Genomic DNA, 25,749 nt, shown 5'->3' on the forward strand with positions numbered 1-25,749 from the left:
ATCGTAGATAGATCCTTGTAGGTAGGAGGAGGGTGTTATACTGCCTGGATTCACCAAGGAGCATTGTCCTGCTTCCCTGCAGTTTGCAAATACTGAGTGTCAGCAAATCAGTAATTGTAGCTTCAAACTAATATCACTTTCTTTTTTTTTTCTACATAGCCTTCTGGCACTCTATAAAAAGATCTGGCACACTACATAGGATTAGGCGGCTTTGAAGCAGCAGAGTCATCTGGGTGTGAAACTTTGATTTCCTGTGTCTTGATATGAACTGTTATTTCTATCTTTCCTTTTCAGAAAACCCCCACAGCTCATGCCATGAAGGAGGAGAACTTTCTTCGTCGCAGGTTCTCCCTCTGTCCGGCGTCGTCCACCCCTCAGAAGGTCGATCCTCGCAAGCTGACACGCAATCTGTTCTTTGGGGCCGACAATGACATCTACCCGCTCAGCCCAGGTTGGTTTCTGGTGTGTCAGTGCAGAAAGTAGAATGTCTCAGGTGCTTGACTGCAAGTAGATACTTCAGCCTCCTGTCAGGAAACAAAGAGAAACAAGTTAATATGAAAGAGAGAGACAAGCTGTTGCAACACAGGTATTACTGGATCGCAGAGAGTGCTGCTTTCATGACGCTATTGTCTTTCATTGCCATGGTGTTAAGTGGGAACAGAGAGCATCAGAGTTGGGGTTCATAACGGTTTGAACACTGCATGGCCTCACATTTCAAAAATGACTGATGTTTTCGGGCACTTCCACTTTGCGGCACTTGATGTGTTTCACCTTAAGCATTGGACTTGTTTAAGATTTACTGGCCCCATTTGCAGACGTTTAATGGCAGGTTTCTCTCTTCAGATTTAGAGCCCAGGATAAATATTACAAGAGCAGACTTTCCGTGGTTAATGTTCTGTAAATACCTACAAGCACTACAAGTACCAGGAATCTTGACAGGCTGCAGTGAATGGCAGACTGGCTTTAAGCATTCTCTTTATATCTTTTTTGCTTTGAATTTCCTAGCACCCTTTTTGAAGGAAATAGATCTGATTTTATTGTTTCAGAATTTGTTGTTCACAATAAACATTCATGTCTTTCCTTGATTGCAGTCTGCAAACAATGCTTCCGTTCCAGTCTGTAAACAAGTGCTTCAGGGACCAGTCACAAGTTTGTAGAGCTGTCATTTGCAGCTGCCATGTCAGTGCTAAATAATCAAACCTCACAGCACCTTCGTGAGCTCTCAAAACACTGATATCTAGAGAAAGAACATAGCATCTGTCAAAAGGTTTCAGTGTTCATATAGATGTAATACCCCACAGACTCTCTGGGCTTTGCAGATGTAGAGCAAAACCAGGTCTGGCTTTCCTGAGCTAATTGCCTTTAAGTGCAAAGGTTTCAAGGGCCTCCGATTTCACAGGTATTTCTATTTGTGGGTGTCTGCTTCAAGGCAATGGGGAGCCTACTTTCAGCAGTGCTGACTAATCCTGGCTGTCACTGAGGTCACTGGACGCTTCAAAAATGTTTTGGTAATCAAACTGAAAACAATTTAAAATGGGACACCTAAAATCTCATCTATTTCAAACCTGTAGGGACTTCTGAACAGCTAGCTGCCCATAAGTACAGTCCATACAAATGTGTGGTAAGTTTCACTTCTTCTATCCTTGGGAGCTGAAGGGCTAATTTTTCAGGCTGTAGCCACTTCCCCTTGCTTCAGGGAGATGGAGAGCCATAGCTTAGAGTTTGCCCATTCTTCAGTTTTTACCAGCATTTTCAGTGCTAAAAAAGTGACTGACTTCCTCACAGAGGTATTTCAGTGCTGTAATCTTTCAGAAACCAGGGAAAGTTGAGGGTTTCAGCATGGAGGAGGTAACTGGAAGAGTTTGTCTCTTCCTCAACCTCCCCATCAGCTTGTTTCTCCTTGATCCCTGCTGGCAGCTGGACTGAACAGCCTTTGCTGGGCTCAGCAGAACAAGTGCCTTGAGCCACGCTGGAGCTTTTGTTCCGCTGCACAGGTCTGCCAAGTAACCTCCAGCACTGGCGTCAGCGAGGGCGGTAGCCCTCTGTATTGCAAAGGGAGAGCATAGGCCAAAGAGTTTGTAAGAGAATATTTCTTTTAAACAAACAGAAGTTACTGCTTCAGCCAGGGGATTTCTTGCAAAGAGTCTGGGTTTTTGTCTATCCTTACACTTTTTTTTACTCACTTCATTTCTTTCCTGGTCCCCACAGAGCTGCCTTGTCTCTTTGTTTTCCTCACACTTCCTGTAAGAATTAACTGTCATTCTTCACATTCAGTTGCCATTTCCCGTGGTGGGCTCACCTTTCAATCCTTTGCTGCTGCTTCTGCCTTGTTTTCCTCTGAGCGTTGTGTGCTTCCCCCCCCACCTTCTCCCATCCCTCTGAAGGATGCTGCTATCACCAGAGAAGCCACAGGTCTATATCCATAAACTGCATATGCACAGTATTTCTCTGTCCCCATTTTTCTCTATTGTTTTAAATGAACTTTCAGTTCTCGAGGCTTTTCCAGTGGTCAGTGTTTTGCTGCCTGACCCCAGCAGACTTTCTTTATGAGGGCACCGGACCAATCGTGTTGGGTGGGTGCTGTGGCAGCATAGGCAGCAAAGCCCAGTGATTTCCTGCCAGGAATTTCATTGGTAGCGAGGTGGCTGGAGCTGCAGGTCTCACAGCACCAACACCTAGGATTAGCCCTCCAACGACAAAGGTGTGCAAGTAAATAATTCAGTGAGAAGGGAGTGACAGACTTTACACCTCAGGCAAGCTATGCTATGAAGATTCAGTTCAGCGAGAGGATTTTTTTTGAAAGGAACCATATGGGAAATGCAGAGGGCACTATCTGAAATAACACTTTGGACTTTTTGCCTCTTGCTTGCATACAAAAATGCTAATGATTCTGGTAACTAAAAGAAATTTGAGGAAGACATTTTCTTTTTATAGGAATTTCACAAACTAGAGGGACATGAATTCATGTTCCTTGCCCATGTCTGTCTTTCACTTAGCAATAAGGAGAGAGAATCTTTCTCTATTTTCCCTTTCAGAGGGTAGGAAATTTATTGGGGGAGTAGCTAAAAGAACTTTTAGAGAATCTCTCTTTTTGACTAGGCTGCGAGATCACACAGTGTCTTTAAATAAAAATTTAGATTAGCTTATCTGCATCCTAGGAGGTGCACTTTCATGAATACAGGAATTTTACTGTGATAGATACATGGAGCTAAATTTCAGTCTGGTGTACACATTGGGCCACGTGGCTGATATTTACAGCAGTAACGGGTTTTATTCGTGATAGTTTTGCCACACATCAGAGCCTGTATTTCCTCTTGTAGTTACCCAGATACTTTATCAGAAAGCCTATAAAATAATAGTTCATGCTATGTGGAGCTAATCAGGAATTCCTCAATAAGCCAGTACTTGTGCTTCCCGTTACCATTGATCAGTCATACTTGTTGCATCGTTCTTTATAAAGGGTAAAGGCAAGTGCATCTGTAGGATTGATGCCCAGCAGAAAACCAAAGAAAAGGAATAGTTACTGTTCTGGAAAGGAACTAAATATTTATTTTTCCTGTGCATGACAGTAATGGGATAAAAGAAGGTATCAGTAATTCTACTCTGTAACTGCCAAGACTGGAGTGTTGGCAGTTTTCTTCACAGTGTGATGAAGGCTGTTTGCATAAGCACGGCTGATTCCCTTCCCCAAATCTTTTTCGTTATTTGGTGCAAAACTTTTGGGTTACTTTGTGGAGGACCCTTCTTTGCATGCCCTGCTAGCAGCCAGCACTTCAGGTCAGAAGAGGTTCAGCTCTATTTCTGTTGTGGGCATTATGTTTTCTTGATCAGGGAGATAAGAACTTCAGCTTCTATAGCCAGTTAATATTTAGCGTCTTTCATGTTTTAACCACCAACAACCTGTAGCTGGTTTCCGATTTATTTTCTCGAGGTGGCTATGTCTGTTGTGCTCTTGGTAGGACTCTTGCTTTTGGGCTTTCTGTGCACTTAACTATGCGTGCAGGTTTTTGAGAAACTTGCACATCATTGCAATGAAGTTTGCTTTCCAAACAAGGGCTGGCTCTCTCCTTCCACATGGCTGCAGCAAGTCTGCTTGAGACAGGCAGCAAAGATAGCTCTCCTCTGAAAAACAGCCTTTCCCTCACAAGTGCCAATAGGCTTAACAAGTTTGGCGTAAGAAACCAGTATATGCTGCTCCATAAACATATCTTATGAATCCTTGTAAATGAAATGGTAAGAGTGAACCGTTGCATGTTTCCATTTTTCATAATACTCTGTGAGCGGGATGGTCCAGAACCTCAGGAACAGTGAAAATCTCATTATTCAGGTGCAAACCCTGTTAACTGTATTACTGAGAGAAGGCAGAAATCTCTCATGTCCAGGTTTTTGGTATGGATACCAGCTTGGAGTTAAGCTTTCTTTAAGAAATGAGGCATAATAAAGAATGGATGTGAATTCCGTTATGCTAATAGACACCATTCCCTCGAAGCAGGCAGCAGCTGATTCCCATTAACTTTACTTGAACTTTTAGGCCATATGTTATTTTCCCATACGTACGCTGAAAAAACTCTTAATGGGAAACAAGTGCAGCAGCTACATGGCTTTGTGAGGTTATTCCAACCTCCTCTGCCTCTGTCGGGGAGAGTGGGGCTATAGAGAGGAAAGCACCATCAGAGAAATAAAAAGTATGGAGGTAACAGGTTCTAATCCATGCACAGCAGTGCTTATGGCCATCCCGCTTGTCCTGGTAGCACAAGGGGACTGTCAAATATCCGGCCACTCGGGATTTTCTCCTGCCCATGGACATTAGGTTTCCGCGTGCGTTATTTAGGGCTCAGTGTTTCAAGGGGAGGAGTGGCAGTTAAGAAACTAGGTTAAGATATAGGTTCCCTGTTGTTGCACTGCCTTCCTGTGTGACTGCGTAGGTCCTTCCTCTGCTTCAGTTCCCCACACGAGCAATGCACGTGCTGTCCCTCTTCTCCCAGGCTTGGAAGTGTTTGCTTTCTGTGTCAGCACGGCTGCATGCACGTGGCACAGCGCAGCACTATGCCACGGGGTGAGAAACACATCTGAAACCCCCACCACCCTTAGTCACCATGTGGAAAGTTGAACACCTTCTAGGAACAGTTGTCCCACAAAACCTCTTAAGATTTAAGAGTTGATACCATAAACTGCCTGCTGATGCCTGTAAAAAGGGCATGGTTTTTGTCCTGTCTCTTTACCAGTGAAAAACTCTGTAGCATAGTTGCAGTTCTGGTTATAATGGGATGTGCTTGTTCTCTCACACGTCCTGTAATGGAAGTGTGGAACGTGGCCAGGAGGATATTTATTTTTTAATAAGCTTCTGTGGCTGGCTTTTCTAATGGTGCTTGGCTTCTTAAATGGCTGCTCTGAAAACTCCAGGGGACGTTATGTTTTCTGACACATCTGTGACAACTTCTGCTGACTTCAGGAGAATCAGGATTTTCCTTGCTGGTTTTAGATTTGGTGGTGTTTCCAAGACTGGCCCATACAATGTTTAGAAACATTTTTAACAGTTCGCATGTTTGCAGTGTGCTACAAATGGATTATATTTCACTGTTTCAGTGGTTCTTTACTGCGTCCAGTATTCTGAAGCTCCGACTGCTAACAATTTTGAGAAAAAAACTACATTGCAGTTGGATAACAATGACTGTCTTGGCGCTAAAAGCTAGTCTCATCAGATGCTATTTTTTGGCTTTTTTTAATGGAAGCTCTATGCTTTCTTTTACTGTAAGGACATGATTATAGTTGGCAAAAAACAGCATTTGTCATTACATTTTATTGCTTGGACTAGGACTATACACACTCATACTACTATATAATGTGTATAATGTATTGCAAGTTTAGTATATTTGGGTAGTGGAAATATAGGTCTACAATGATTGTAAAATACCATAGTGACAATAAATACTACTTGCTAATTGAAAATGTTTCTTATTTTAACAAATAATTTGGTCAGAAGACATTGATTTTCTGCAGGTTTTTTTTAAATTTTGTTTTACTAATTATGTCTAGATGGTGTTCTGTCTCCTGTAATGTTTTATGATCATGCTTATTATTTGTCAAACAAAGTGTACTATCAAGTGCATCTGTGTACAGTTGCCAGATACTCACGAAGGAGGATAATGTATTGAATAGCTGCTTATTAACTGAATTCCATTTATTATTTGCATTGAATGAGGCATGGGCTATGTAAGAAAAGAACAGACTGTGGTAATGTAATTAAAGACTGCATCATAATGCAGGCACAGAAGGGAGCTGATTAAGGATGCATAAGTAATCTTATTTCTGTTTTTTTCCAGCCTTCATATGCTGGACTTTGCAACCATCATGTTGGTTTACCATGGTGTTTTGAGACCTAACTTTTAAGCCATAATTGTTGCATAGCCCAAGCATGTGGATCCAGGCTATTTCAAGCTCTGCAAGATCCCTCTCTCTGATCCTGATGTGCCTGCTCCTGCTCATGACAGCTTCTCTTGCTTGCTGTTTGCAGTAGCCCTTCTAAGGCCATGAGTAGCCATAGTTTTGCACAGGATTTCTCTGTTTCTGAATCACATTTATTTGTTGCAGGAAAAGACGTGGAAGGAAACAGCCCGTCAGCACTGAAGGATGAGACACCACAGACTCCAAACTCCATTAGTAAGGTACTGTGAGATAGGGATCCATCCCTAGTCTTGCTTTCATTTCTTCTCAGGCTGTTATTAATCATTCTTACTCTCTTTTTTTTAAAGTCGTTGAGAAAGCCTCTCCCTCTGTTCCTGCAGGAACTGTGTGTGCATGTTTTGAGAGAAAGAAAATGAGTGTTTTTGCATGGTTGGGATGACAGAGAAGCCCACACTTTCCTCTGACGATAGCACCTACCGCAGAAGAACCGTGTTAATTTGGGCCTTGTTTGGCAGTGTAATTAGATACAAATAATTACGGTTGAAAGGCTGATTTTGTCAGCAGAGGTGTCTCCTGCTGTTCCTGATCAGCAACCTTAATTGTTTTGGAAGAGAAAGCTGTAATATTTAGTGTAGTGCATAGCATCCGAAACTGTGAGTCAAGATCCTGGGAGAGAGCTCTGGGGATTGGTGTAACAGGAGAGGAACGCAAACTAACCAACTGTCATGGTTTACCCCCAGCCAGCAACTAAGCCCCACACAGCCGCTCACTCAGTCCCCCATGGTGGGACAGGGGAGAGAATCGGAAGAGTCAAAGTGAGAAAACTCATGGGTTGAGATAAAGACAGTTTAATAGGTAAAGCAAAAGCTGCACACACAAGCAAAGCAGAACAAGGAATTTGGTCACCACGTCCCATCAGCAGGCAGGTGGTAAGCCATCTCTAGGAAAGCAGGGCTTCATCACACATAACGGTGACTTGGGAAGACAAATGCCATAGCTCCGAACGTCCGCCCCTTCCTTCTTCCCCCAGCTTTATATGCTGAGCATGACGACTTATGGTCTGGGATATCCCTTTGGTCAGTTGAGGTCAGCTGTCCCAGCTGTGTCCCCTCCCAACTTCTTGTGCACCTGCAGCCTGCTCGCTGGTGGGATGGTATGGGAAGCAGAAGAGGCCTTGACTCTCTAAGCACTGCTCAGCAATAACGAAAACATCCCTGTGTTATCAACACAGTTTCCAGCACAAATCCAAAGCACAGCCCCATGCCAGCCACTATGAAGAAAATTTATTGTACCCCTGCCAAAATCAGCATATTTTCCACCCCTTATTCCATACCATCTACATCATGCTCAGGTTCCACACTATCCAATACATTGTCCTTAACCCCTACCACCCTTCCCATCCTTTGATATAATACACAGATATCATTCCCTTAGTCTATGGAGCACCCCGGTAAAATGTCCATAAATGTCCACAAACATCCACAAAATGTCCATTGAGTTCATTTTGTCCATGACTTTGGGCTCCATCTGTTATGGTGGTCACTCAGGACAGGAGAGGTGGTGTGTTACATGGAGTTACCGTGCATCAAAGCCAGCTCAGGCTGGGTTGCTGCTGCACTTGTACTGCTTCTTGTAAGACTTGTCCTCCACTGATTCGGGTGGCTCCTGCTATAGTAATTCCCATAACATGCAACTCAAATCCTGGGTTACAACAATTTAAAGGTATTTCCTTTACAGTCTCCACCCCTGGTCCCTTTGGACCAGACCATTGGGTTTAACATTGCAATGAACTCCTCCCCTTGCCCCTCCTCCAGCTTAGACTTAACCACTGACTGGAGTCCCTTAGGGGTATACCTGCTCCATGTGGAGCCTTACCTATGAGCCACAGCCTCTCCAGGGGTGTACCTGCTGCAGCATAGACTTATGCACAGGTACAGTCACTTTGAGGTGCCCCTGTTCCAGCGTGGCCTTATCCATGGGGCACAATGCCTTCAGAGATAAACTTGCTCCAGCGTGGCCTTACCCAAGCCACAGTCCTTTCAGGAGTGACCATGGTCCAACATGGCCTTACCTGTTTCCTGAACACAACATTTCCATCTAGCCTGTTATGGAGAGGTGAAACTGGATCTAAAGGCTCTGGATCTGGGTGTTCAAAACCTGGCTCTACATCTACAGTTCCTGAGTGCCTGGGTTTGATTTCCTGTAGAGATGGAATCAACCTTATAAATTAGATCTGGCTTTGAGATTCATGTATGGGCTTTTTTGGCTGTGGCTCCGTAACATGTTTCTGGAGGGCAACTAGAAATAGCAGCAAGGCCTCTTAATAAATTTTTAACTAAATTTATTCAACTATGAAGCTATAAAATATAAATGACACCAACTGAAATGAAAATATAACATGAAGGAAGCAGCTGTAGACAAGTGATTTTTTTAAAATACATGAAAATAGGCTCTGCATCTTCAAATACATTTGGTTGTGCTTGCCTGGAGCTTGCAGGTGGTTCTGCCAGGATGTCCTGGCAGAGGTCAGCACAAGGAGATGGTGATGAGAGGAGCTTTAGGACTATGCAACAAGGGCTCGTGTACATGTCCTCTGCTATTGCTGGAACCTGGCAAGCTGCAAACCGACCTTGGTTTTGCTTTTTCAGGCAGGTTCCTCACGGAAACCCAGCCTCCCACTTCTCCTGGCAGCAGAGAAGCCCAAGAACCAGGTAACTGCATCCAGGGCTTTATCAGATGTTTTGCACGCCTTACAAGGAGTAGTGTTAAATTCCCAATGACTTGGGAACATAAAGAAGAAGGACTTTTTCTGGACAGGACAACTCAGAGCACTAAAATGCTGTCCAAAAGGGAGTTTGATTTCTGAGATGCAGGATGAACGCAAGAGTAGGAATGTTATTTATGAGAGGTATCTGGATGAGAGCATGCCTCAGCTGTGTTTTCCCAGCCTCAGGGCCTGCCTTGCTATTTAGTCTCCTACAGGTGTGTTTTGGAAAGGTGAAGCACCCTTGGAAGATTTGGGTGCCCACCTAGATTTCTGCCATGCTTTGTGTGCACCTGGGAGGTGTTGGTGAGTCTCTCCTTGACGGTGTCAAGAGCAGTTGTTAAGGAGAGATAAGAGAAAATGCACAGCACTGAACAACTGCATCAGATTTGTGCTTCAGAACAAATGGGGGTCTGAACCTGGACACAAGCTTTGCTTTTACAATAGTCAAATTTGCTCTGAAACACCAGTGGACTAAAAGCAGATATGAGGACCCCAAAACACCAAACTTCAACTTGCCTACTCATTTTCAGTGTTGCAGGCAATTGCTTTGGCTACTGAATGGGGCAGAGCTAGGTTTTTCTTTCCTGCCTGAATGTTCTGCTTAGACACATAATGTTTGATTCAGCAACTTTCTACCTCACTGGACCTGTGCTGTAGCGCCTGTCATTCTCACTTCATTCTGCTTTGCCTTGCTGTGTTGTACACTACCTTGTTCTTCTCCAGCCACGTAACTTTTCTTCCGTCTTGCTTTGCAGTGGCAGTAGGGAGTCTCTATTGTGAAATGTCTTGTACCTTAAAAATTTAGGCAAACTGGTAGTCAGTTTGCTTATTATTTCATTTTTCACGTCCACTCAGGTCTAAGGCTATAAAATGAAACTGCACTGTCAGGTGTCCAGAACTGTAAGTAGGGATGTGTCACAGTATTTCAGTTTAAAAATAAATAGTGATTCCACCTACTTGAACCAAAGGAAAGAGTGTGTGCTAATTGGGTCATGTTTAGACTCCTGATAGCAGGGGGGAAACAATTTTTAGAAACCAAACTGTAGGGTGTGCAGGTTTAATTAATGGATTCAAAAGTAAATGTTCTAGGTTACAGATCCATGCCATGAATACTTACCCTTCTTTTGGCACAGTAGATATAACAAACCTTGTTGGAAATCAGTGTTCCTTCAGCAGCACTATTTTGATGTACCACACCACACTGACTCTTTTCACCCAGTAATGAGAAGGAAAGGAAAGCTAGTCGAGTGATTCAATCCCTGGACTGGGGCTTGGGGGGCCTTGAATTCCCAGCTCTGACTTGGAGTCCCTGCATTTCCCCAGGCAGATTAACTGCATTTCTGTTTCACATCTTCATCAGTGAGATGGAAACAGTTCTACATTTTGTTCACTCAGGCCATATCCACACTGCATGATGGAGCAGGCTGCAGGTTTCCCAGGTTAGCAGACACCAAGCAGAATATCTCATAAAACCCCTGTAAACATCTGTGAACTTGTGAGCTGTGTAGCTGTTTAACTGCAACCACACTACCCTGTGCTCATAGGTGGACTACTAGTCTATATCTGAGGTGTGAACACATCCCAATCTGTATCTGTACAGACAGTAAAATATTTGATGCTGGAACATGTGCTGCAACACAGTGTGTTTGTGCAGTTCTTAGCAATATACATTTCTGATTTCAGTTGTGACTTCTCACCCCAAATTTTATTAAATTTAAGGCATGGTTCAGCTACATATTGCATTGCTAACTTTCCTGCAGCATATTTTCTCCTGTTTCATTTTTTAAGTGGAGTCTCTTTCATCTTCTTTTTCAAGGGGGAAAAAAAAAAGCTTATCTATTTCAGGTTGTTTCTCATGTTAGTTTCTCTCTTTCTTAGAGCCCTTTAGCCTTGTTTTCTGGGACCAGTGCTTATAGTGGGGGATGAAAGTATCATAGAACTGTCTCTAAGCCTCAAGCTTGTCTCTGCAGCCAGGTAGCACAGTTAGCACATGCCTGACAGTGACAGGAGGTGCCTTTCTCTCATTTTGTGCCTCATTTGGCACTGTTAGCATCCTTTAAGGCACCTTTTATTGCAGTACGCAGTGTTGCGTTTTCCCTTTCTTCCCTTCCTATGCTTACCTATTTATTCTACTGGCTGGAGAGCAGCTGGGGTCTCTTTATGCATGCAGAGACCACAAAGAATTGAAATGTATTTTAAGGGATAGTCAGAAAAATCTTGAAGCTGGCGCTCAGTGGTACTTCACTCTTTTCAGTTCCCTACTAATGCCACAATGAACTCTAAAATTATCACATTGTAGGAGTGTGGCTGTTGCATGCATAGTTATATGACATATGAGAGGGCAAAGCTTAGATTGCTTTCTTCATCGTGAATGAGTTTTTCCACATGGTTGAATTGTTCAAGTCTTTGTTGTGTGATTTGTAATCTGAAATATGAATCTAAGTGGCTGCTAGAAATTTATTTTAGCTGTAGTTTGAAACAGCTCATACCAGTCACTTGAGATATAAGCTACAACTCCGATGCTGTCTCAGACTCATCCTTCTAGATCCATGAATCATGTTCTTAACCTCTGACTTAATTCAAGCCATGGTTACATTCGGGAATATCATAAAAGATCATTCACAACTCTGGCAACCTACAAGGGTACCTTTCCTTCTGTTCTGCCTTAGCTAGCAAACTGAGGAATCGGTTGTCAGAGAGATCCAGATGTTGCAGGAATCACCTCATAGAGGCTCAGGAGCAGAAGTTCCCCTGTGTGTGCTAAGCGCAGTTTTATAGGCCCTTCCAGGTGATGGTATGCTTCACTGGACCCTTGCTGGCTTTTCATTACTGTACTTTATGCTGTCAGTGTTGTGGATGGAATTATTTTGGAGCTGGTTGTCTCTATCAAGACTTACACTCAGTTCCTGTGCCCCAGCTCCAGTACACCCTGCTTCTTCAATTCCGTGTGCAGCTTTTTAGGGTAATCACTGTTGTCCACAGAGGGCTTTGCAGCTGATTTCAAGTGAGAAGAGATGCAGCCTGGAGTATCCTGGGAAAATCACATAGAAGAGGGGTGGGATTTTGCACTCAGGCAGGAAACATGGAGCATCCCTAATTTGTGTAGGTGCATACAAGCCCTGAAACTCCCAGGTGCCTCACAGAGGGGAATGTAGACAGTAGTAACTGTTGGCTTACAGAAATGAATTTTCAAAGTTGTTAACTTTGGGTAAGCCATAGCAGTCCTGTCATGTCACCTTGAGTCACTGGTGATCATAATTCCTTACTCTAGTGTTTCTGATAGGGGAGGTGAGGGTAAATGGAGGTGCTAAAATTGAAATTATTTATTAAACAATTTAGCAAAGCATATTTTAAGCTGAAAGTCCAGTTGTTTTTCATTGCTCACTTTGTTCATTTGTTTAAATTCAGGCTAGGAACAAAAGCTATGCCTATAGCTAGAGGGGAGAGCAAAGCTTTGCTTCAGATTTCTGCTTAGCACTACAACTGTATCAATCGTGAAACAGCATCTTTCTCAGTGTGCAACTTCCCATCTCACCTAAAATGTTCTTTAAATATTCTTAACTTGGAGAATGTTCTTCCCATGGAAGGCACATTTAAATGATCAAATAGAAATCCCATGAGGTCTGACGCAATGGAGCAAAGCATTCCACTAAACAGTAGTATAGCTTGATATGTGGAGTTGCTTGGATAGCTGAATTTCATCAATGATTTTCCCCAGATATTGCTGTCATGTCAGCTATTTATTTGTACAGGCTTTTCAATTTGTGCTAATCATTGTGCTGTTTCAGTGTTATAAACAGAGTTGCTGTGTCTTTGTAACTTTGTTGAAATAAGAGGGATTTTTTTTTTCTTTTTGCAAACTAGAAAGGTTTAGGTGAAGATTATTCAACTTGCTGTAAAGCAGCACATTAATTGAAGGGTAAACTTTCCTAATGCAAAGCTTGTTTGTCAGTAAGAATCATTTCACTGACTACTGTGCTTTGGATGAGCTGTTAATTCACAACAAAATAAAGAAGTTTTTCAAAAGAACTGTTTATAGTAACCTGAAAACAAAATTGTTTAAATGTGGTTGAGATATCTGTGAATATTCACATCAGTAACAAGAAGCTCTTCACTTCTAATGTTAAACCCAGCTTTTCCATGTTTATACTACTTCAGGAACTTCTGTTTAATTTATTTTATTTCTGCAGTAATACAGATCTGTAGCAATTATATGTGGAAAAGGTACTGGAGAAATTACATGTGAGCAAGGATGTCTCCCATGTGATGACTATTTTTGCTTTTCTGAAACGTAACTTATGACCCCAGCTACTTTTGTTCTGCCTTCAAATTCCCATCTGATTTTGTCGTTCTCTCACTTGGATGCAAAGAAGAAAAAAGAGCAACTTGTAAGCTGTCACTGCTGTTCACGTGCAGACTGCAGCTTGAGAATGGGTTTATTTAAATGTTTCTGATTTGGAATAATTCTGTCTTTTTTGTCTCTCGTTACACATTTTTTGTGTTCATCCTGTGCAGCAAGGATTGCTTGCACTAAACACCAGGATATTCCTCCTGCTGTTACCCAGGGCACAGTGTGCTGATGGGCTGGCATCCTCCACATCACAGTCCATCACAGCCTGTTTTTCTGTGAAGTGATTTGGTTCTTCTTGGAAATGAAGTCACCAAAAAGACACTGGATCAGAATAGCACCATTGTGAGGACTCTGTCTGCTCTTTTACTAAGCCTAGCAGAAGTGTGATATTGTGATAACTGCTAACAATCAGCAGTGGATCTCCAGAGCTTCATGACTGAGATGAAAGTGAACAGAAACTTAACTGGGATAAAAAGCGTGTCTCTGAGTACAGTAAAGCATGTTGTCAGCTGGCAAGGTCATCACTCAGTCCTGGAAAGGACAGATCTGGTTAGAGAACTAGAGAGGCACAACAGTTTCTTACCCCTGCAAGTGCTGTTGCATGCCCTGGTAAAAGTTTTTAGCAGATTAACAGTCTTCTCTCCTTATAATTATGAGAACCAGTATATGGAAAACATACCTATTGCTTTCTTATTAGAATATTCCAGTGGGTTTTTTTAATTTTAAAAAGGATACCAATTCCCTACCCTCCCATTGTACAAAGTCTCATCTCTCGTTAATATTGTTCACAGGTTGCTGCAGAGAGTGGGGGCCAGATTCTGATATCCTGCACAAGCATTATCCCAGTGTCATTGAAAGATTTGCTGTGATGACAAATGGCTTCTCTTAGTTTTCTGTCAGGCTGAGAAAGGCAGGGCAATAGAAGGACATCATTAAATGCCTTTGATGTGTCTTAGCAATGTAAGGTCCTACTATATCTTAGGGAACTTCAGAGCTAATGGCCCGGATTTACTGAATCTTATATATTCCACGAGGTACAATCAAAACTATTAAGACAGATTCATGTAAAAGCATGAAATTATATTACTTCAAGTCACTTAGCAGGTTAAACCTGGAGGAACTGTACGTTGCTATCAGGAGCATGGGGCCCTATGGTATGCAGTCCTGGGGCCTTAGATCCCACCTTTCCTGTGAAAAGGCAGGAACTTTAAACCCAGAAATGCAATGCTTTTCACTCTGTGGACCTGGAAATCACCTGCAAGCAAACTGCTATTTGGGATCTGTGATGATGCATCCTCATAAGCACAACAAGAAGCAAAGTTGGCAGGGAGAAGCACTCAGTTTGCCTTCTTAAAAAAGTAACTGGGGAACAGCGTCAAGTTTCCAAAACCAGAAGTCCCAGGTCAGGCACATCTGAAAGCTTGTCCATGGCTCCTAATTAAAACCATGGCTAGGTTTTAATAAAATTTTCTCTCTCTTCATAAAGCTTGGTCATTTTATAACCATCTCGGGGAGCTGTGCTGTCACACAGCTGGTACATCACAGTTTTTGGGACATGGGAGCACAGATATTTATTTTCCCATGCCTAGAAATTCTTATGTATGCAGTGAGGGACTTATGCTACTGCTTCTTTCTCATCCATTCTTAAGCCTGCCTTAGTGTGCACCATCCCTGTGACCATGTTTCCCTTTACAAGCAAGGTTAGCAAATTCAGCATGTCTGGATGGAGCTCAGACATGGGGGAGGCAGTGCCTGAAGGAAGCAGCACAGTGGTTCAGGAGCCCACCACAGCAGCCTCCAAGGCTGTTAATCCAGCTGCTTTGACTAAGTGAAAGACCAGTTTGTAATGATTTTGGACACGTTTCACTGTATTTATTGAGCTCCTAAAGGCTATGGTGGTGCAAGGGGAGATTATCCCTTCATCCACTGTTGGGTGCTGTGGCTTTGTAACACGCATAGCAGTAGTGGCTGGGGGCGGGCGTGCGGTGTCCTTGGTCACGGAGCTACGAGTCAGCTCTCCTGAAGAGACAGAATCAATGTCTCTCAGTGTTAACGTCCCAGGGTTGAAGTCTTGTGGTTGTTTAACTCTATTTTTAGCATGACCCAGAGGGACTCCGAGGAGGAGGCAGGTGTGGCTGGTAGAGCAGTGAAAGTGCCTATGTCTGTGTTAATGCCAGTTCCCCATGAGCAGCAGGTTTAGGGCTCAGGTTTGCATGGTTTGTGGCGGTTGTTGGAAGCTTTTCTGTATTCATCTTCAGGTAAATTTCCTCAAGCCACATGAGCTTAGGGGCCAAAATTTTATTCTTTATATAAGATGTAATTGTCTAGACAGCAAGTGACTGTAGCTTGTTTTAATTAGTTAGGCAAAAAGCATTCATTATATCCTGATGATCTGCAGACACCTGAGCAGGATTTCCTAGAATCTCGGGGACATCTGTGCTTTTTCTGCTTCTCACGCTGGCTAATGAGGAATAGTATGCAGTGTTTCTCTCTGCGTCTGATCTCTTGGACTGGAGGGAGTGAAATTACCAATAAACAGTTGGCTCATAGTTGTATCACAAGGACAGGACATTCTCCCTGCTAATAGGGAGAAAGGGGGAGAATTCTTCTCACCAGTTTCAGAGGACACACGTCTCAAATCATGAAAGCATAATCTTATAATTCCAAAGGATTCTTGCTCAGAGACATTTAAGCACTTGGAAGTATTTCCTCATAAAGAAGCTTGTAGCATATCTCCCAAATGTCTACCGCTGCCCTTTGAAATGTGACAAAGACCCTGTGGGCACAGTTCTCTGCTCAGACATCATATCTGTGCAGTAGTCCCCACCATAAGTCTTGTGGTTTTAAAGTGAAGTCCCATGCGCCGAAACACAAAATGTGCATCAGAGACTGCATTGCAGGTAGAGGAGGCAGGCTTAGTTTTCTATTAAAAGAAAAATGACAAATATTGAATAGTTTGCAGGAGTCCAAGAGCTGGCATTTTCTTTGAGTGGATCCAATGCCAAGTTGACTTGTAAACTGGACGGTCAGATCAGGGACTTCATTGGTCTTTATGCGCTATCACAGAATTTTCATTTCTAGTGAAAGACTACTATAAGGTTATATGAGAACAAGTAATAGGTTCTACAGTGACCCTGGCTCTGTTGTAGATGGCACCTTCTGCCCCTAATTTCTAATCCTGCATCATCCACAAAGACTTTTACTCAGTTGAGCATGCACCCTTATTTCCCATTTTTGCTCCTGCCACAGTCTCCAAAGCATAGTTGATGGCCTGTTTGCTGTGATCTGGTTGTGCATTTGTGTGGTTTTATCCAAGTCAGGTGAAAATGACTGATCCGTCTGTCATTAAATATTTTCCTGCTTGCGTAATGTTCAGGATGGTTTGTGGCTATAGTAGCCAGAGAGGTTTCTGTGTCACTGGGAGGGAAAAAGAAAGTGGGTCTCTCAAAACTGAAGGCGCTGTAAAACAATTGCATCAACTCATGACATAAAGGAGAGATAGTCTGAGAGCCCAGTGGGTTTGTTTCACATCATAGCAGTGAATTTATAAATGAGAACTATATCTGATACATTTTTTCCTTAGTACAGCTCATTTTTGTGTCGTACTCATTAAATCAAGGTGGCCAAGGGCTGAGCTTTTTTATAAAACTGTCATGCATAAGTAGGAGAGACAGTGCCTGACCCCAAAAGATCACAGTCTGAATGCATCAGACACTTGAAAGGTTGGAAGGAAAAGAGGTACAGAGAGAGAAAGTAATTTCCCCAAGGTCACATAAGAAGTAGGAGAGTCCAGACTGTACCATAGCTCTCACGCCACTAACCCTCCCCAGGTTTTGGACAATTTGCTGACAGTACCTATCCAAGTAAGGGTCCTCATTGTGAGTTGGGCTCCAGAGAGCCATAGTTTTTAAGCGTACGTTAATTTGGGAACAGTAATATTGTGACCATGTCTAACAAAAGTAAAGCATTCTTCAGCCCATCAGCACAATCATGAGATCAGTCTGTAGTCTCTGAAAATTAATTTAAACAGCACTGACACTATCAAACATGATTTGAAGTGACTGTGTATTTTGTGCCTTGCTTCACGAGGCCAAGATGATGATGATTTCCTGTATTATCTGTAACATGATTAGGTCATTTCTTGCCCACTCATGTTTCTGGACATTTCAGCCGGGGCAACGGTCATTGCCAATATCAATTCTAGTTCTGAAATATCTATACCAGCTTCCCATAATTTTTATTCCAGTAATTGAAATGCTTTCAGATCTGAAAAGAGATGGGTAGTTTTCAAAATTAGGAATAAGAATAGGGGTTTGGCATTTCTTTTTCTTTTTTTTTTTTTTAAATTTTACCAAGATTAATGTCTGCATGGTAGAAATATGAAGACAATTTGGTGGGGAATTTTCCAACTAACTGTGAATATAAAAAGAAAGTTTGGACTGCACTGCAAATATGCATTTTCTGTGCCTGCCTAGTGTTCTGCTGCTGAAGTCTGCAATCAGCTCTTTCATGGATTCCTGGAAGTTATAAACCACTCTTCATTAGAGCATAACTTGAACTTCCTCATGCTCACACATTCCTATTTCCTCTCTCCCTCTTTTTTTTAGATCGAGTATAAGCTTTGCAATGGGTCTGACAAAGAGTGTGTGTCTCCCACAGCCAGATTCACGAAGAAGGAAACACTAAAGGTATGTGCAAAGCAGCCAAGTCAGCATCAGCTGACTTCCTTTTACAAAACAAGTAGTACCTTCCAAACAAACCATTGGGAACTACTCTGAGTAATTTCCCAAGACCCAGAGAAGCCTCTGACTATTCCAGGAATCATTATAGGCCAAGGGCATTTACAGGCTTTATATGTATAGGATTAGATTATATATTGCAAACAGAACAAATCAGTGTAATTATTTCACTCTATTTGTATGTTCCAGAGTCATTAGTACCTCAGGAGGATTGTAATCCTTCATTGGTCTTGTTGGAAGGGTATGCCTAGGCAATCTGAGCAAATTATTTTTGAATATTTGCTTGTCTACCAAACCAAAAGTATAAATAATTTAGTTTGGATGAAATTAGATTTAATCTCTTTAATTTGAGGGGTGGGGAGGACTGGGGTATTCAGCCTCTTTCCATTCCCCCCAAAGAAAAGCCAAATTAGATTATGTTTAGTGGAACTTCAGGAGCAAAGAAAATACCTGCTATCTCGTTATGTTTTTGTTCTTCCTTGTGCTCATTTCTGGGAAACGTGTGCTGGGTCAAGTTTTAGCTGTGCTATACATAGCTGTCCTTAATGCATTGTGTTCTTTTCTCCCCAAAAGAGGCCATCATTACAGCTGCTATATTTTCTCTGTTGTCAACCAGGTACAGAAAAAAAATTACAGACAAGAGAAGAAAAGAGCTACCAAACAACTCTTCAGTGCGCTAAAGGATCCCAGTGTAGTGATCACAGCTGACTGGCTGAAGGTATTTAATACAGACCATTGCTTCTGAGGCTGTAGGAAAAAATAAGTGAGAAGTAGTTGATGTATCTGAGACTTATGCACTAACACTTGTTTGAATGAAGGAAGACTGAATAATTTTGAGTTGAAGTTACTGTAAAGCTGTACTTAAATAACTGCTGTAAAAGTGCAGTTATGGGGAATATTTACTTTCCATCTTGACCTAACTCAGTCCATCTATTCCATGTCCTTAAGTAGCAACAAGGTCTCAAAAAGTGCATAGTACGAAAGGAAGTGATGATGTTTCTTTCTTCTGCTCTGAAAGAGTCTGGTGGCCTCTTCCCATAGATGTGGTTTTGTACTGAAGAGGGAATAGACAGAGTAACAGCCTGGAAAAGGGCAGATACAGCTTGTTCTATTGACAGTTGGATTTTATGTTGTCACAGCACAGAACAAAACATATTGGACCTGATGACAACTGTAATTTCTCCTTGTGCAAAGGCTCAACTTGTGACAGGTTCTCATTGCAGTCCTGCAAGTTTGTATGTGGCAAAATAAATTTGCATTAACACTGAGAGATGTTACCTTTGAGCACTGTTTTTCTCCTTGTTTGGGGCCGTTTAGTCTTCTCAACTGATAGTGAATTGGTTGCCCCTTTTATAATGGCAAAAGTTAATTTCCAAACATAGCCAGACACATAGCTCTTAAAAAAACCCCAAAAAAGTAATTCAGGGCTTTCATGAAACAATACAATTGCATTTGACCCATGTGAAAAACCTCCAACATTGTTATACAATCAGTATTAAAGGCCAGAAAAGTGAGATGCTTATGGTTTATTTGAGAAATTAGATTGGCAACAGAATGTTTCCATAGTGTTTAGTGTTGATGACAGATAAATATTGATTTTTTTTAAATACAAAATACCTGTTTCATGTTTGCTGTGGCTGGAAATTTCTGGTTCAGCAACAAATAATGCTGAGCCACAAAACCAGAACACTGACATAAGACTTGAGGTTTGGCCCATGTACATTGAAGACAAGACCTTAGGCAAAAATCTAACCTTACTGAGAAACTCCCCCATTCTTAAAGATGTTATATTTAATATATGCTATCAGATTTAATGTATTCTATACAAAAGAGAGCGTGCATTGAGCTTGACAGAGAAATAAACCAGCTGGAGAGGGTGCTTTTAAAAATGGGGTATTTGACAAAACTCATTAATAGCTCTGTTCTGCAGAACACTATTAAAATGACTTATTAGTCAAGTTAGACTAGCTACAACATTTTTCTCTGCAATGTTCTAATTGGCGTGTCCTCCATGATTATTAACAAATCACTTTCACATGGGCCAGCCCTGCTGGCTGCCTAAAAAATTAAGCAAGCTGCTAACAGTAAGCCAGTAATAAAAATATGAAGACTAGATTCTGATGGCCAGATTTACAAGGTCTGGGATTTTGCTATGAGATCCCTAAGACTCTTCACATAACGCAGTGTATTTACCTAAGGTAGCGTATTGTAGTGTGGCCTTGGGAGAAACACATACTGGAAATACTGTATAAATACTGAATAAATGCTATTTTTCTTTTAAGGAGCAACATAAATGCAACTTTTTGTTCTCTCTCTGCTTCCCTCCAGATTCGTGGGACTCTGAAGAGTTGGACCAAGCTGTGGTGTGTTCTGAAACCAGGAGTACTGCTGATTTATAAGACACCAAAGATTGGACAGTGGGTTGGGACAATCTTGCTCCATTCTTGTGAGCTGATCGAGAGACCCTCCAAAAAGGATGGCTTCTGTTTTAAACTTTTTCATCCTTTGGATCAATCAATCTGGGCTGTAAAGGTAACAATCCTGATGAGTCAAACAACCTCTTCTTAGTTGCCAAAGTGTCTGAGCACTGGTATTATCTAGGATTGATATTATCTAGGTCTGTAATTATTCAGTTGCTGTTAGTGATGGTGAATTGACTACATAAAAAGATTAAAGACACCGAAGCTTGGTGTCGTGATGTGACACCAAAGGAACGTGGTGCATTGTGATTAGTTATACAAATGTGTCATTCTTGGTGTATAGATGCATTCCTAGGCTGAGGAGAGGGGGAACATGTTAGTGCAGGAAAAAAGATCAATACCTAGAAGCTATATCAAGCCATGGCCTACATTTTTAAAATGAGATGAGAAATAGACCCAATTAACTGACTTCCCCAAAACAAGGACACACAAAGCACTAAATGCTTTGCACAACACTGGAAGAGGGCTGGCAAAGTGACAAAAAAACAGATTAATAATTTGATTATTTTTTTTTTTCTAATGCCTCTGAGGTTTGGGCTTGTTTGCAGTGGACTTGGAACTCAGTGGTCTGCTCAAGCCTTGATTTTTCCACAAAAGTGTAACTTTGGATAGGTTGCCTTAATTTTCTCTTCTTTGAAATGGAAATAGGAAGGTTTTCTCCCCTTCACTTTGAGTTGTTCTTCAGTCTGTTGTTACTCAGAGGCTGAAACAGTCTCTTCCTGTACCCACAGTAGCTCCTGCCGTGACCTCTGGATCTCCCTGTAACACAAATGATTAATAGTTTCTCGCACTTCTGAAAATAACTCCTTGCAAATTTTGAAGAGCTGCATTTCTTTTTTTTCTTTCCTTTAAGAATAGGCAAAAAGCAAAGAATTATCTAATGCCTATGAGCAAAGAGGAAGACCCCAGTGCCTCCTGAGAGGCACTGAAAGCAACATCTGTTGGATACCCTGAAGACAAAACTTAAATGCTCTTGAACTCTTGTTTCCCTATTAAAGACAGTGATTCAGCAGAGTTATTGCAAACATAAATTCTCTGGGAGACATCACCAGTGTAAGCAAGGCATTACAAGCTAGTGCCTTGCTGCAAGGTGGTCAGCAGAGTAAATCTAGTTGGAAAGACTCACGCAAGAGTGGAGAAGGCATTTGTCATTGGCATCAAGATCTAACAAAATGGAGGAGAAGCCCTGTGGGAGCAGATCAAGTAGTCTCACTCCTGCTCATCCCTGCAGTTAATTGAACAGTTTTAAACACAGCTATACAATCACTATAAAAAGTCTTGCAATTTTCAATAAGTTAGGAGGAGAGAATTAAAATTAACCTCAACAACCAGGGGTAAGAGCTGCTGTTTTCTGGCAGTAGCTCAGCTCTGATCTCTGCGTAGATGCATTGCTTTTGCTTGAAGTCCCAAAGGTTTCATTGCTACCTTGCTTCTTATTCAGTTTTGAGGATTTTGATGCTTTTTTAATTCAGAGCATACACCCAAGAAGGTTATGGATCATTTGCTGTCCATCAACAAAAAAAAATCTTTCAACTTGACAGGTCACCTGAATTTTTCTGAAAAGCAGAGTCAGGAGAGGTAGTGAAAAAGTAGAATCAAAAGTGCAGTCAGGTGCTGCAAAGTAGTGTTGCTGACAGATATGAAGTGTTGTGCTAGAATGCCCCTCCCTTGTTATGAATCATCTAAAAGAAAGAGTAGCTTTTATCAATATGTATATGTATTTTTGTGTGTGTTTGTATATCTAATTCTTGTGTCTCTTGACAAAATATATGACAGAAATAGGAATTAGTGTATTAAATATGAAGGGAATATATCTCTGAAAATGTTTGTGTAATAGAGGAAGTCCCAAGACATTTGAATTTTTAAGTCAAAGTAATATTCTAAGTCACTTGAGACAGATATTTAGAAAGCTACATTTGAGCTGCATAGTAGGATATTTCGTGAAACCTGAGTTCGGCCTGGGTTATTATGTGTGATAGATGCTTTCAGCCACAAGGTGAACACCAAAATATGTATCAAGAAGAAATCCACCAGTGAACTGCTTGATGTCAAAGAAGCTGTCTGCACTCTGACAACAGTTTAAGGCTGAAACTGCTAAAAATACTGTTTCATTTTATGTCATTTCGTGGCCTTCTTTTAAAGCAACTGGAACAGAATTGACTGATCTAAATTGGTTATGTATAACTGTGCAAAGAAAGCCTGTTTCTCATGAAATATATATTAGCCCAAGCAAAAAAAGCAAAAAGCCCAAGTTACTGTCCATTACAATAGAAATAAGATCTGACCAAACAACTTTCAATTTTGGCTAAGATGGCTTGTGAAATTTTCAAGGATTTTCCAGACTAGAGTTGATGGTCCAGCTTTGACTCACATCAGTGGACTCATAGATAACCCAGGGTAATTAATGAGCATCTTTGTATGTGTTGGCCTGGCTGCTCAGCAGATGTTTGGATTTAACAGCGGGGTTCAGCCCTGTAACAAATGTCTGGTTCAAGCACTGCCCTAGGCCTTTATAGTTGTGCTAACCAATTAAATTTGGTTTGCAGGCATTTAACTTCAGTTAGAGCAAGGTGAAATTTTGGGGTGCCCTTCAAATGGTAGCTAGGTAAGATGTAAGATCATTACTAATAGTTGAAGGCTAAATATGTGCAACAGGGAACTGGTTTTCCTATAAAGCTCTCTGGTGTCTAGAGCTATCTTAGAAGCATATCGCTGAGGGGAGAGAGTCCTTTGTTCTACACTGCTTCCCTGGCTTTTCAAGCTATCAGCTGGCAGGGTTTGCCTGGCTGTCCCCCAAAAATGTCCTGAAATAGTTCGTATTTGCCTTTGAGCTTGCTCAGAAGCTAGCTGAACAACGTGGTGTGGGAAGGCTTTTATTGACTACAGCTTGTTCTGACATTTGTTTAGAGTGCTAAATGAGTTGGGCTCAGACCCACTGAATCTGGGAATATACATAATTTGAATTTTGTTGATTTTAAGAACTTTGAGTCATTTCTTTAAAGAATAAATTTCTGGTAATGGGCTTGTGCTGCTGCTTTTACAGTTGTTTGTTCTACTCCGTAATACAACACAGTTTCATCTTCATCCTTACAGTTATCCACAGTACTGTTAATGAAAGGGACTTTTTCCCCTTTTTTAAGCTTTGTTTTATGATTCTCCAAGACTAGATCCAGACTAGAATCCTGTCATACTATCTAAACCAGTGTGAGTCCACTCCATTTTTCAAAGCCTAATCAACCCCTATTCAGTAATGCCTTTTGAGCCTCAAACCAAATGTAAAGACAGGAATGATCTGAAGATGATCCCTTCTTAGCTGTACTGTCTAGAGGCTGCAGCTCAGCTCCAGGTCCTAGTGTAGAAGGGATAACATTCACTTTTAGTGAGAGATGTTCATTGCCTTAGAGGTCTTAAACTCTGAACAGGCATGATACTCAGAGACTGGGAGGCAGAAAGCATCATTATCTCTGCCATGCAGATACAGAACCTGATTTACTCTGTGGAGATGTTGACTTTATTTTTATGGCTTCCTCTCTTTTCTTCTTCTCCTCTTCTTTCTGTGGGAAACAGCCCCCTCCATGTATGAACATGCCTTGCTACTGAATACATTTCCTTGACAGAGTGACCTGGCTGCTCCTTATGTTTAACGACATGCCTAAATGTCTGTTAAAACCTTGTGTTATCCCCTCCTTCCCTTCTCCCTGCCTTTTGTAATAATGGTTCCCTGGATCTGTACTGTTTCGTTGTGGAGATTTTTCTCCAACAGAGCAAATATCAACCTCTGCACTGAAAACACAAGTAATGGTGTTATCAAGAGTTCTTGAACACCCTGCTCAGCTGCAAGCTACTGAAAGGAAAAATGCCATCGGGAATGATGCCTGATTGCATTAGTGTCACTAGTAATGTCTTAAGCTGCTCTGCTCTGGTTTACTAATCAAATCTCAACTTTGCCAGTCCTGACTATTAAGCCTTTAAACAGTCTTAATTTTGTGAACCTCTTGTGGGAGACGGGAGGGGAAAAAGAAGTGAGTAACAAGGATCCCAATTTCTTCTGGCAGCAGCAGGAGAACCCCACAGATGTGAAGACAAGAAGCTAGACTGGAGACTGTTGTCTTCTCAGCACTGCATCTTTGTGGCATACACTCAGACACAATTTGATGCTTGTCCTATGCGTGCACTCTTCATTCTTTCCAAATTTTGGTTTCCTGAGTAGAACTCAAAAATCCGAATAAAAGTACCATTTAACTACTAGACACTTGTATACAGGAGCAGGTTTCAGTAGCAGTCACAGTTTTCCTGCTTACAAACTAATGCTAGGGCAAAGTCCTTTCAAGGAGCAGGATGGGATACTATAAAGGCCCATGTAGGGGAGGAGAGTCATACTCAAATACAAAAATTTGCCTACAGATTTTCAGTGTTGTGTCGTGTACTCTAGTTACTCAAGGAAATCTGTTTTTGAGCATCCTGCAGTTGGCATAGTGGTCATGCTCTGCATTTATTTCTGGCATGATGTCTGCATATTTGGAAAAGGATCTGCTTTCCAGTTCTTTGTTACAAAGTGAGGAAGAGAAGGAACTGGAGGAGGCTGGGTGTCACTTTGGAAATGCAAGGGAGGAGGAGGGACTCCTATTTATTTCAGCCAGGTTGTGGAAAGTATGAAGCTGTGCTCACTAGGTACAGGAACTGCTTTTTCTTAGCAGCTTCTGGAACTCAAGAGAGGAGAAAACAGGGAGAAGATCAAGGTGGGAGCCTGTGGTTCTGCGCAAAGAAGTGCCTAATCCAAGATTGACTCTGCCTCCCTGGAAATCATTTCTGGTGGGTCATGCTGAAGGGCTTGTGGCAGGATGTTTACAAGACACTATAATCTTTTTTGCCACAGCTCCTAAACTAAAGGCAACATAAACAAGCAGAGCCTGTTTTTGTTAAAGCCTGAAGTGGCCATCACCCCAGGCTCCACAGCATAAAGGTTCTCAAAGGGTCAGGATGTAGAGGGGAAGGGCTGCAACCCAG

The 25,749-nt window shown here is 41.7% G+C and overlaps 1 protein-coding gene across 2 annotated transcripts in view; it reads left to right on the forward strand.

Moving 5' to 3' along the window:
• Positions 1-315: 315 nt before the first annotated feature.
• The window catches only part of OSBPL5 (oxysterol binding protein-like 5), a 64,683-nt gene continuing 39,249 nt past the window's right edge, over positions 316-25,749 (forward strand). For both annotated transcript variants that reach the window (XM_010563873.1, XM_010563874.1), the window contains exons 1-6: positions 316-451; positions 6,592-6,670; positions 12,395-12,398; positions 18,131-18,211; positions 18,879-18,980; positions 20,591-20,794. In XM_010563873.1, coding sequence (XP_010562175.1) covers positions 316-451; positions 6,592-6,670; positions 12,395-12,398; positions 18,131-18,211; positions 18,879-18,980; positions 20,591-20,794 — 606 coding nt within the window. The remainder of the gene's footprint in view (positions 452-6,591; positions 6,671-12,394; positions 12,399-18,130; positions 18,212-18,878; positions 18,981-20,590; positions 20,795-25,749) is intronic.

Source organism: Haliaeetus leucocephalus, unplaced genomic scaffold (genome assembly GCF_000737465.1).
Source record: "Haliaeetus leucocephalus isolate CR32 unplaced genomic scaffold, Haliaeetus_leucocephalus-4.0 Scaffold173, whole genome shotgun sequence".
In the NCBI taxonomy this organism is placed as follows: domain Eukaryota; kingdom Metazoa; phylum Chordata; class Aves; order Accipitriformes; family Accipitridae; genus Haliaeetus; species Haliaeetus leucocephalus.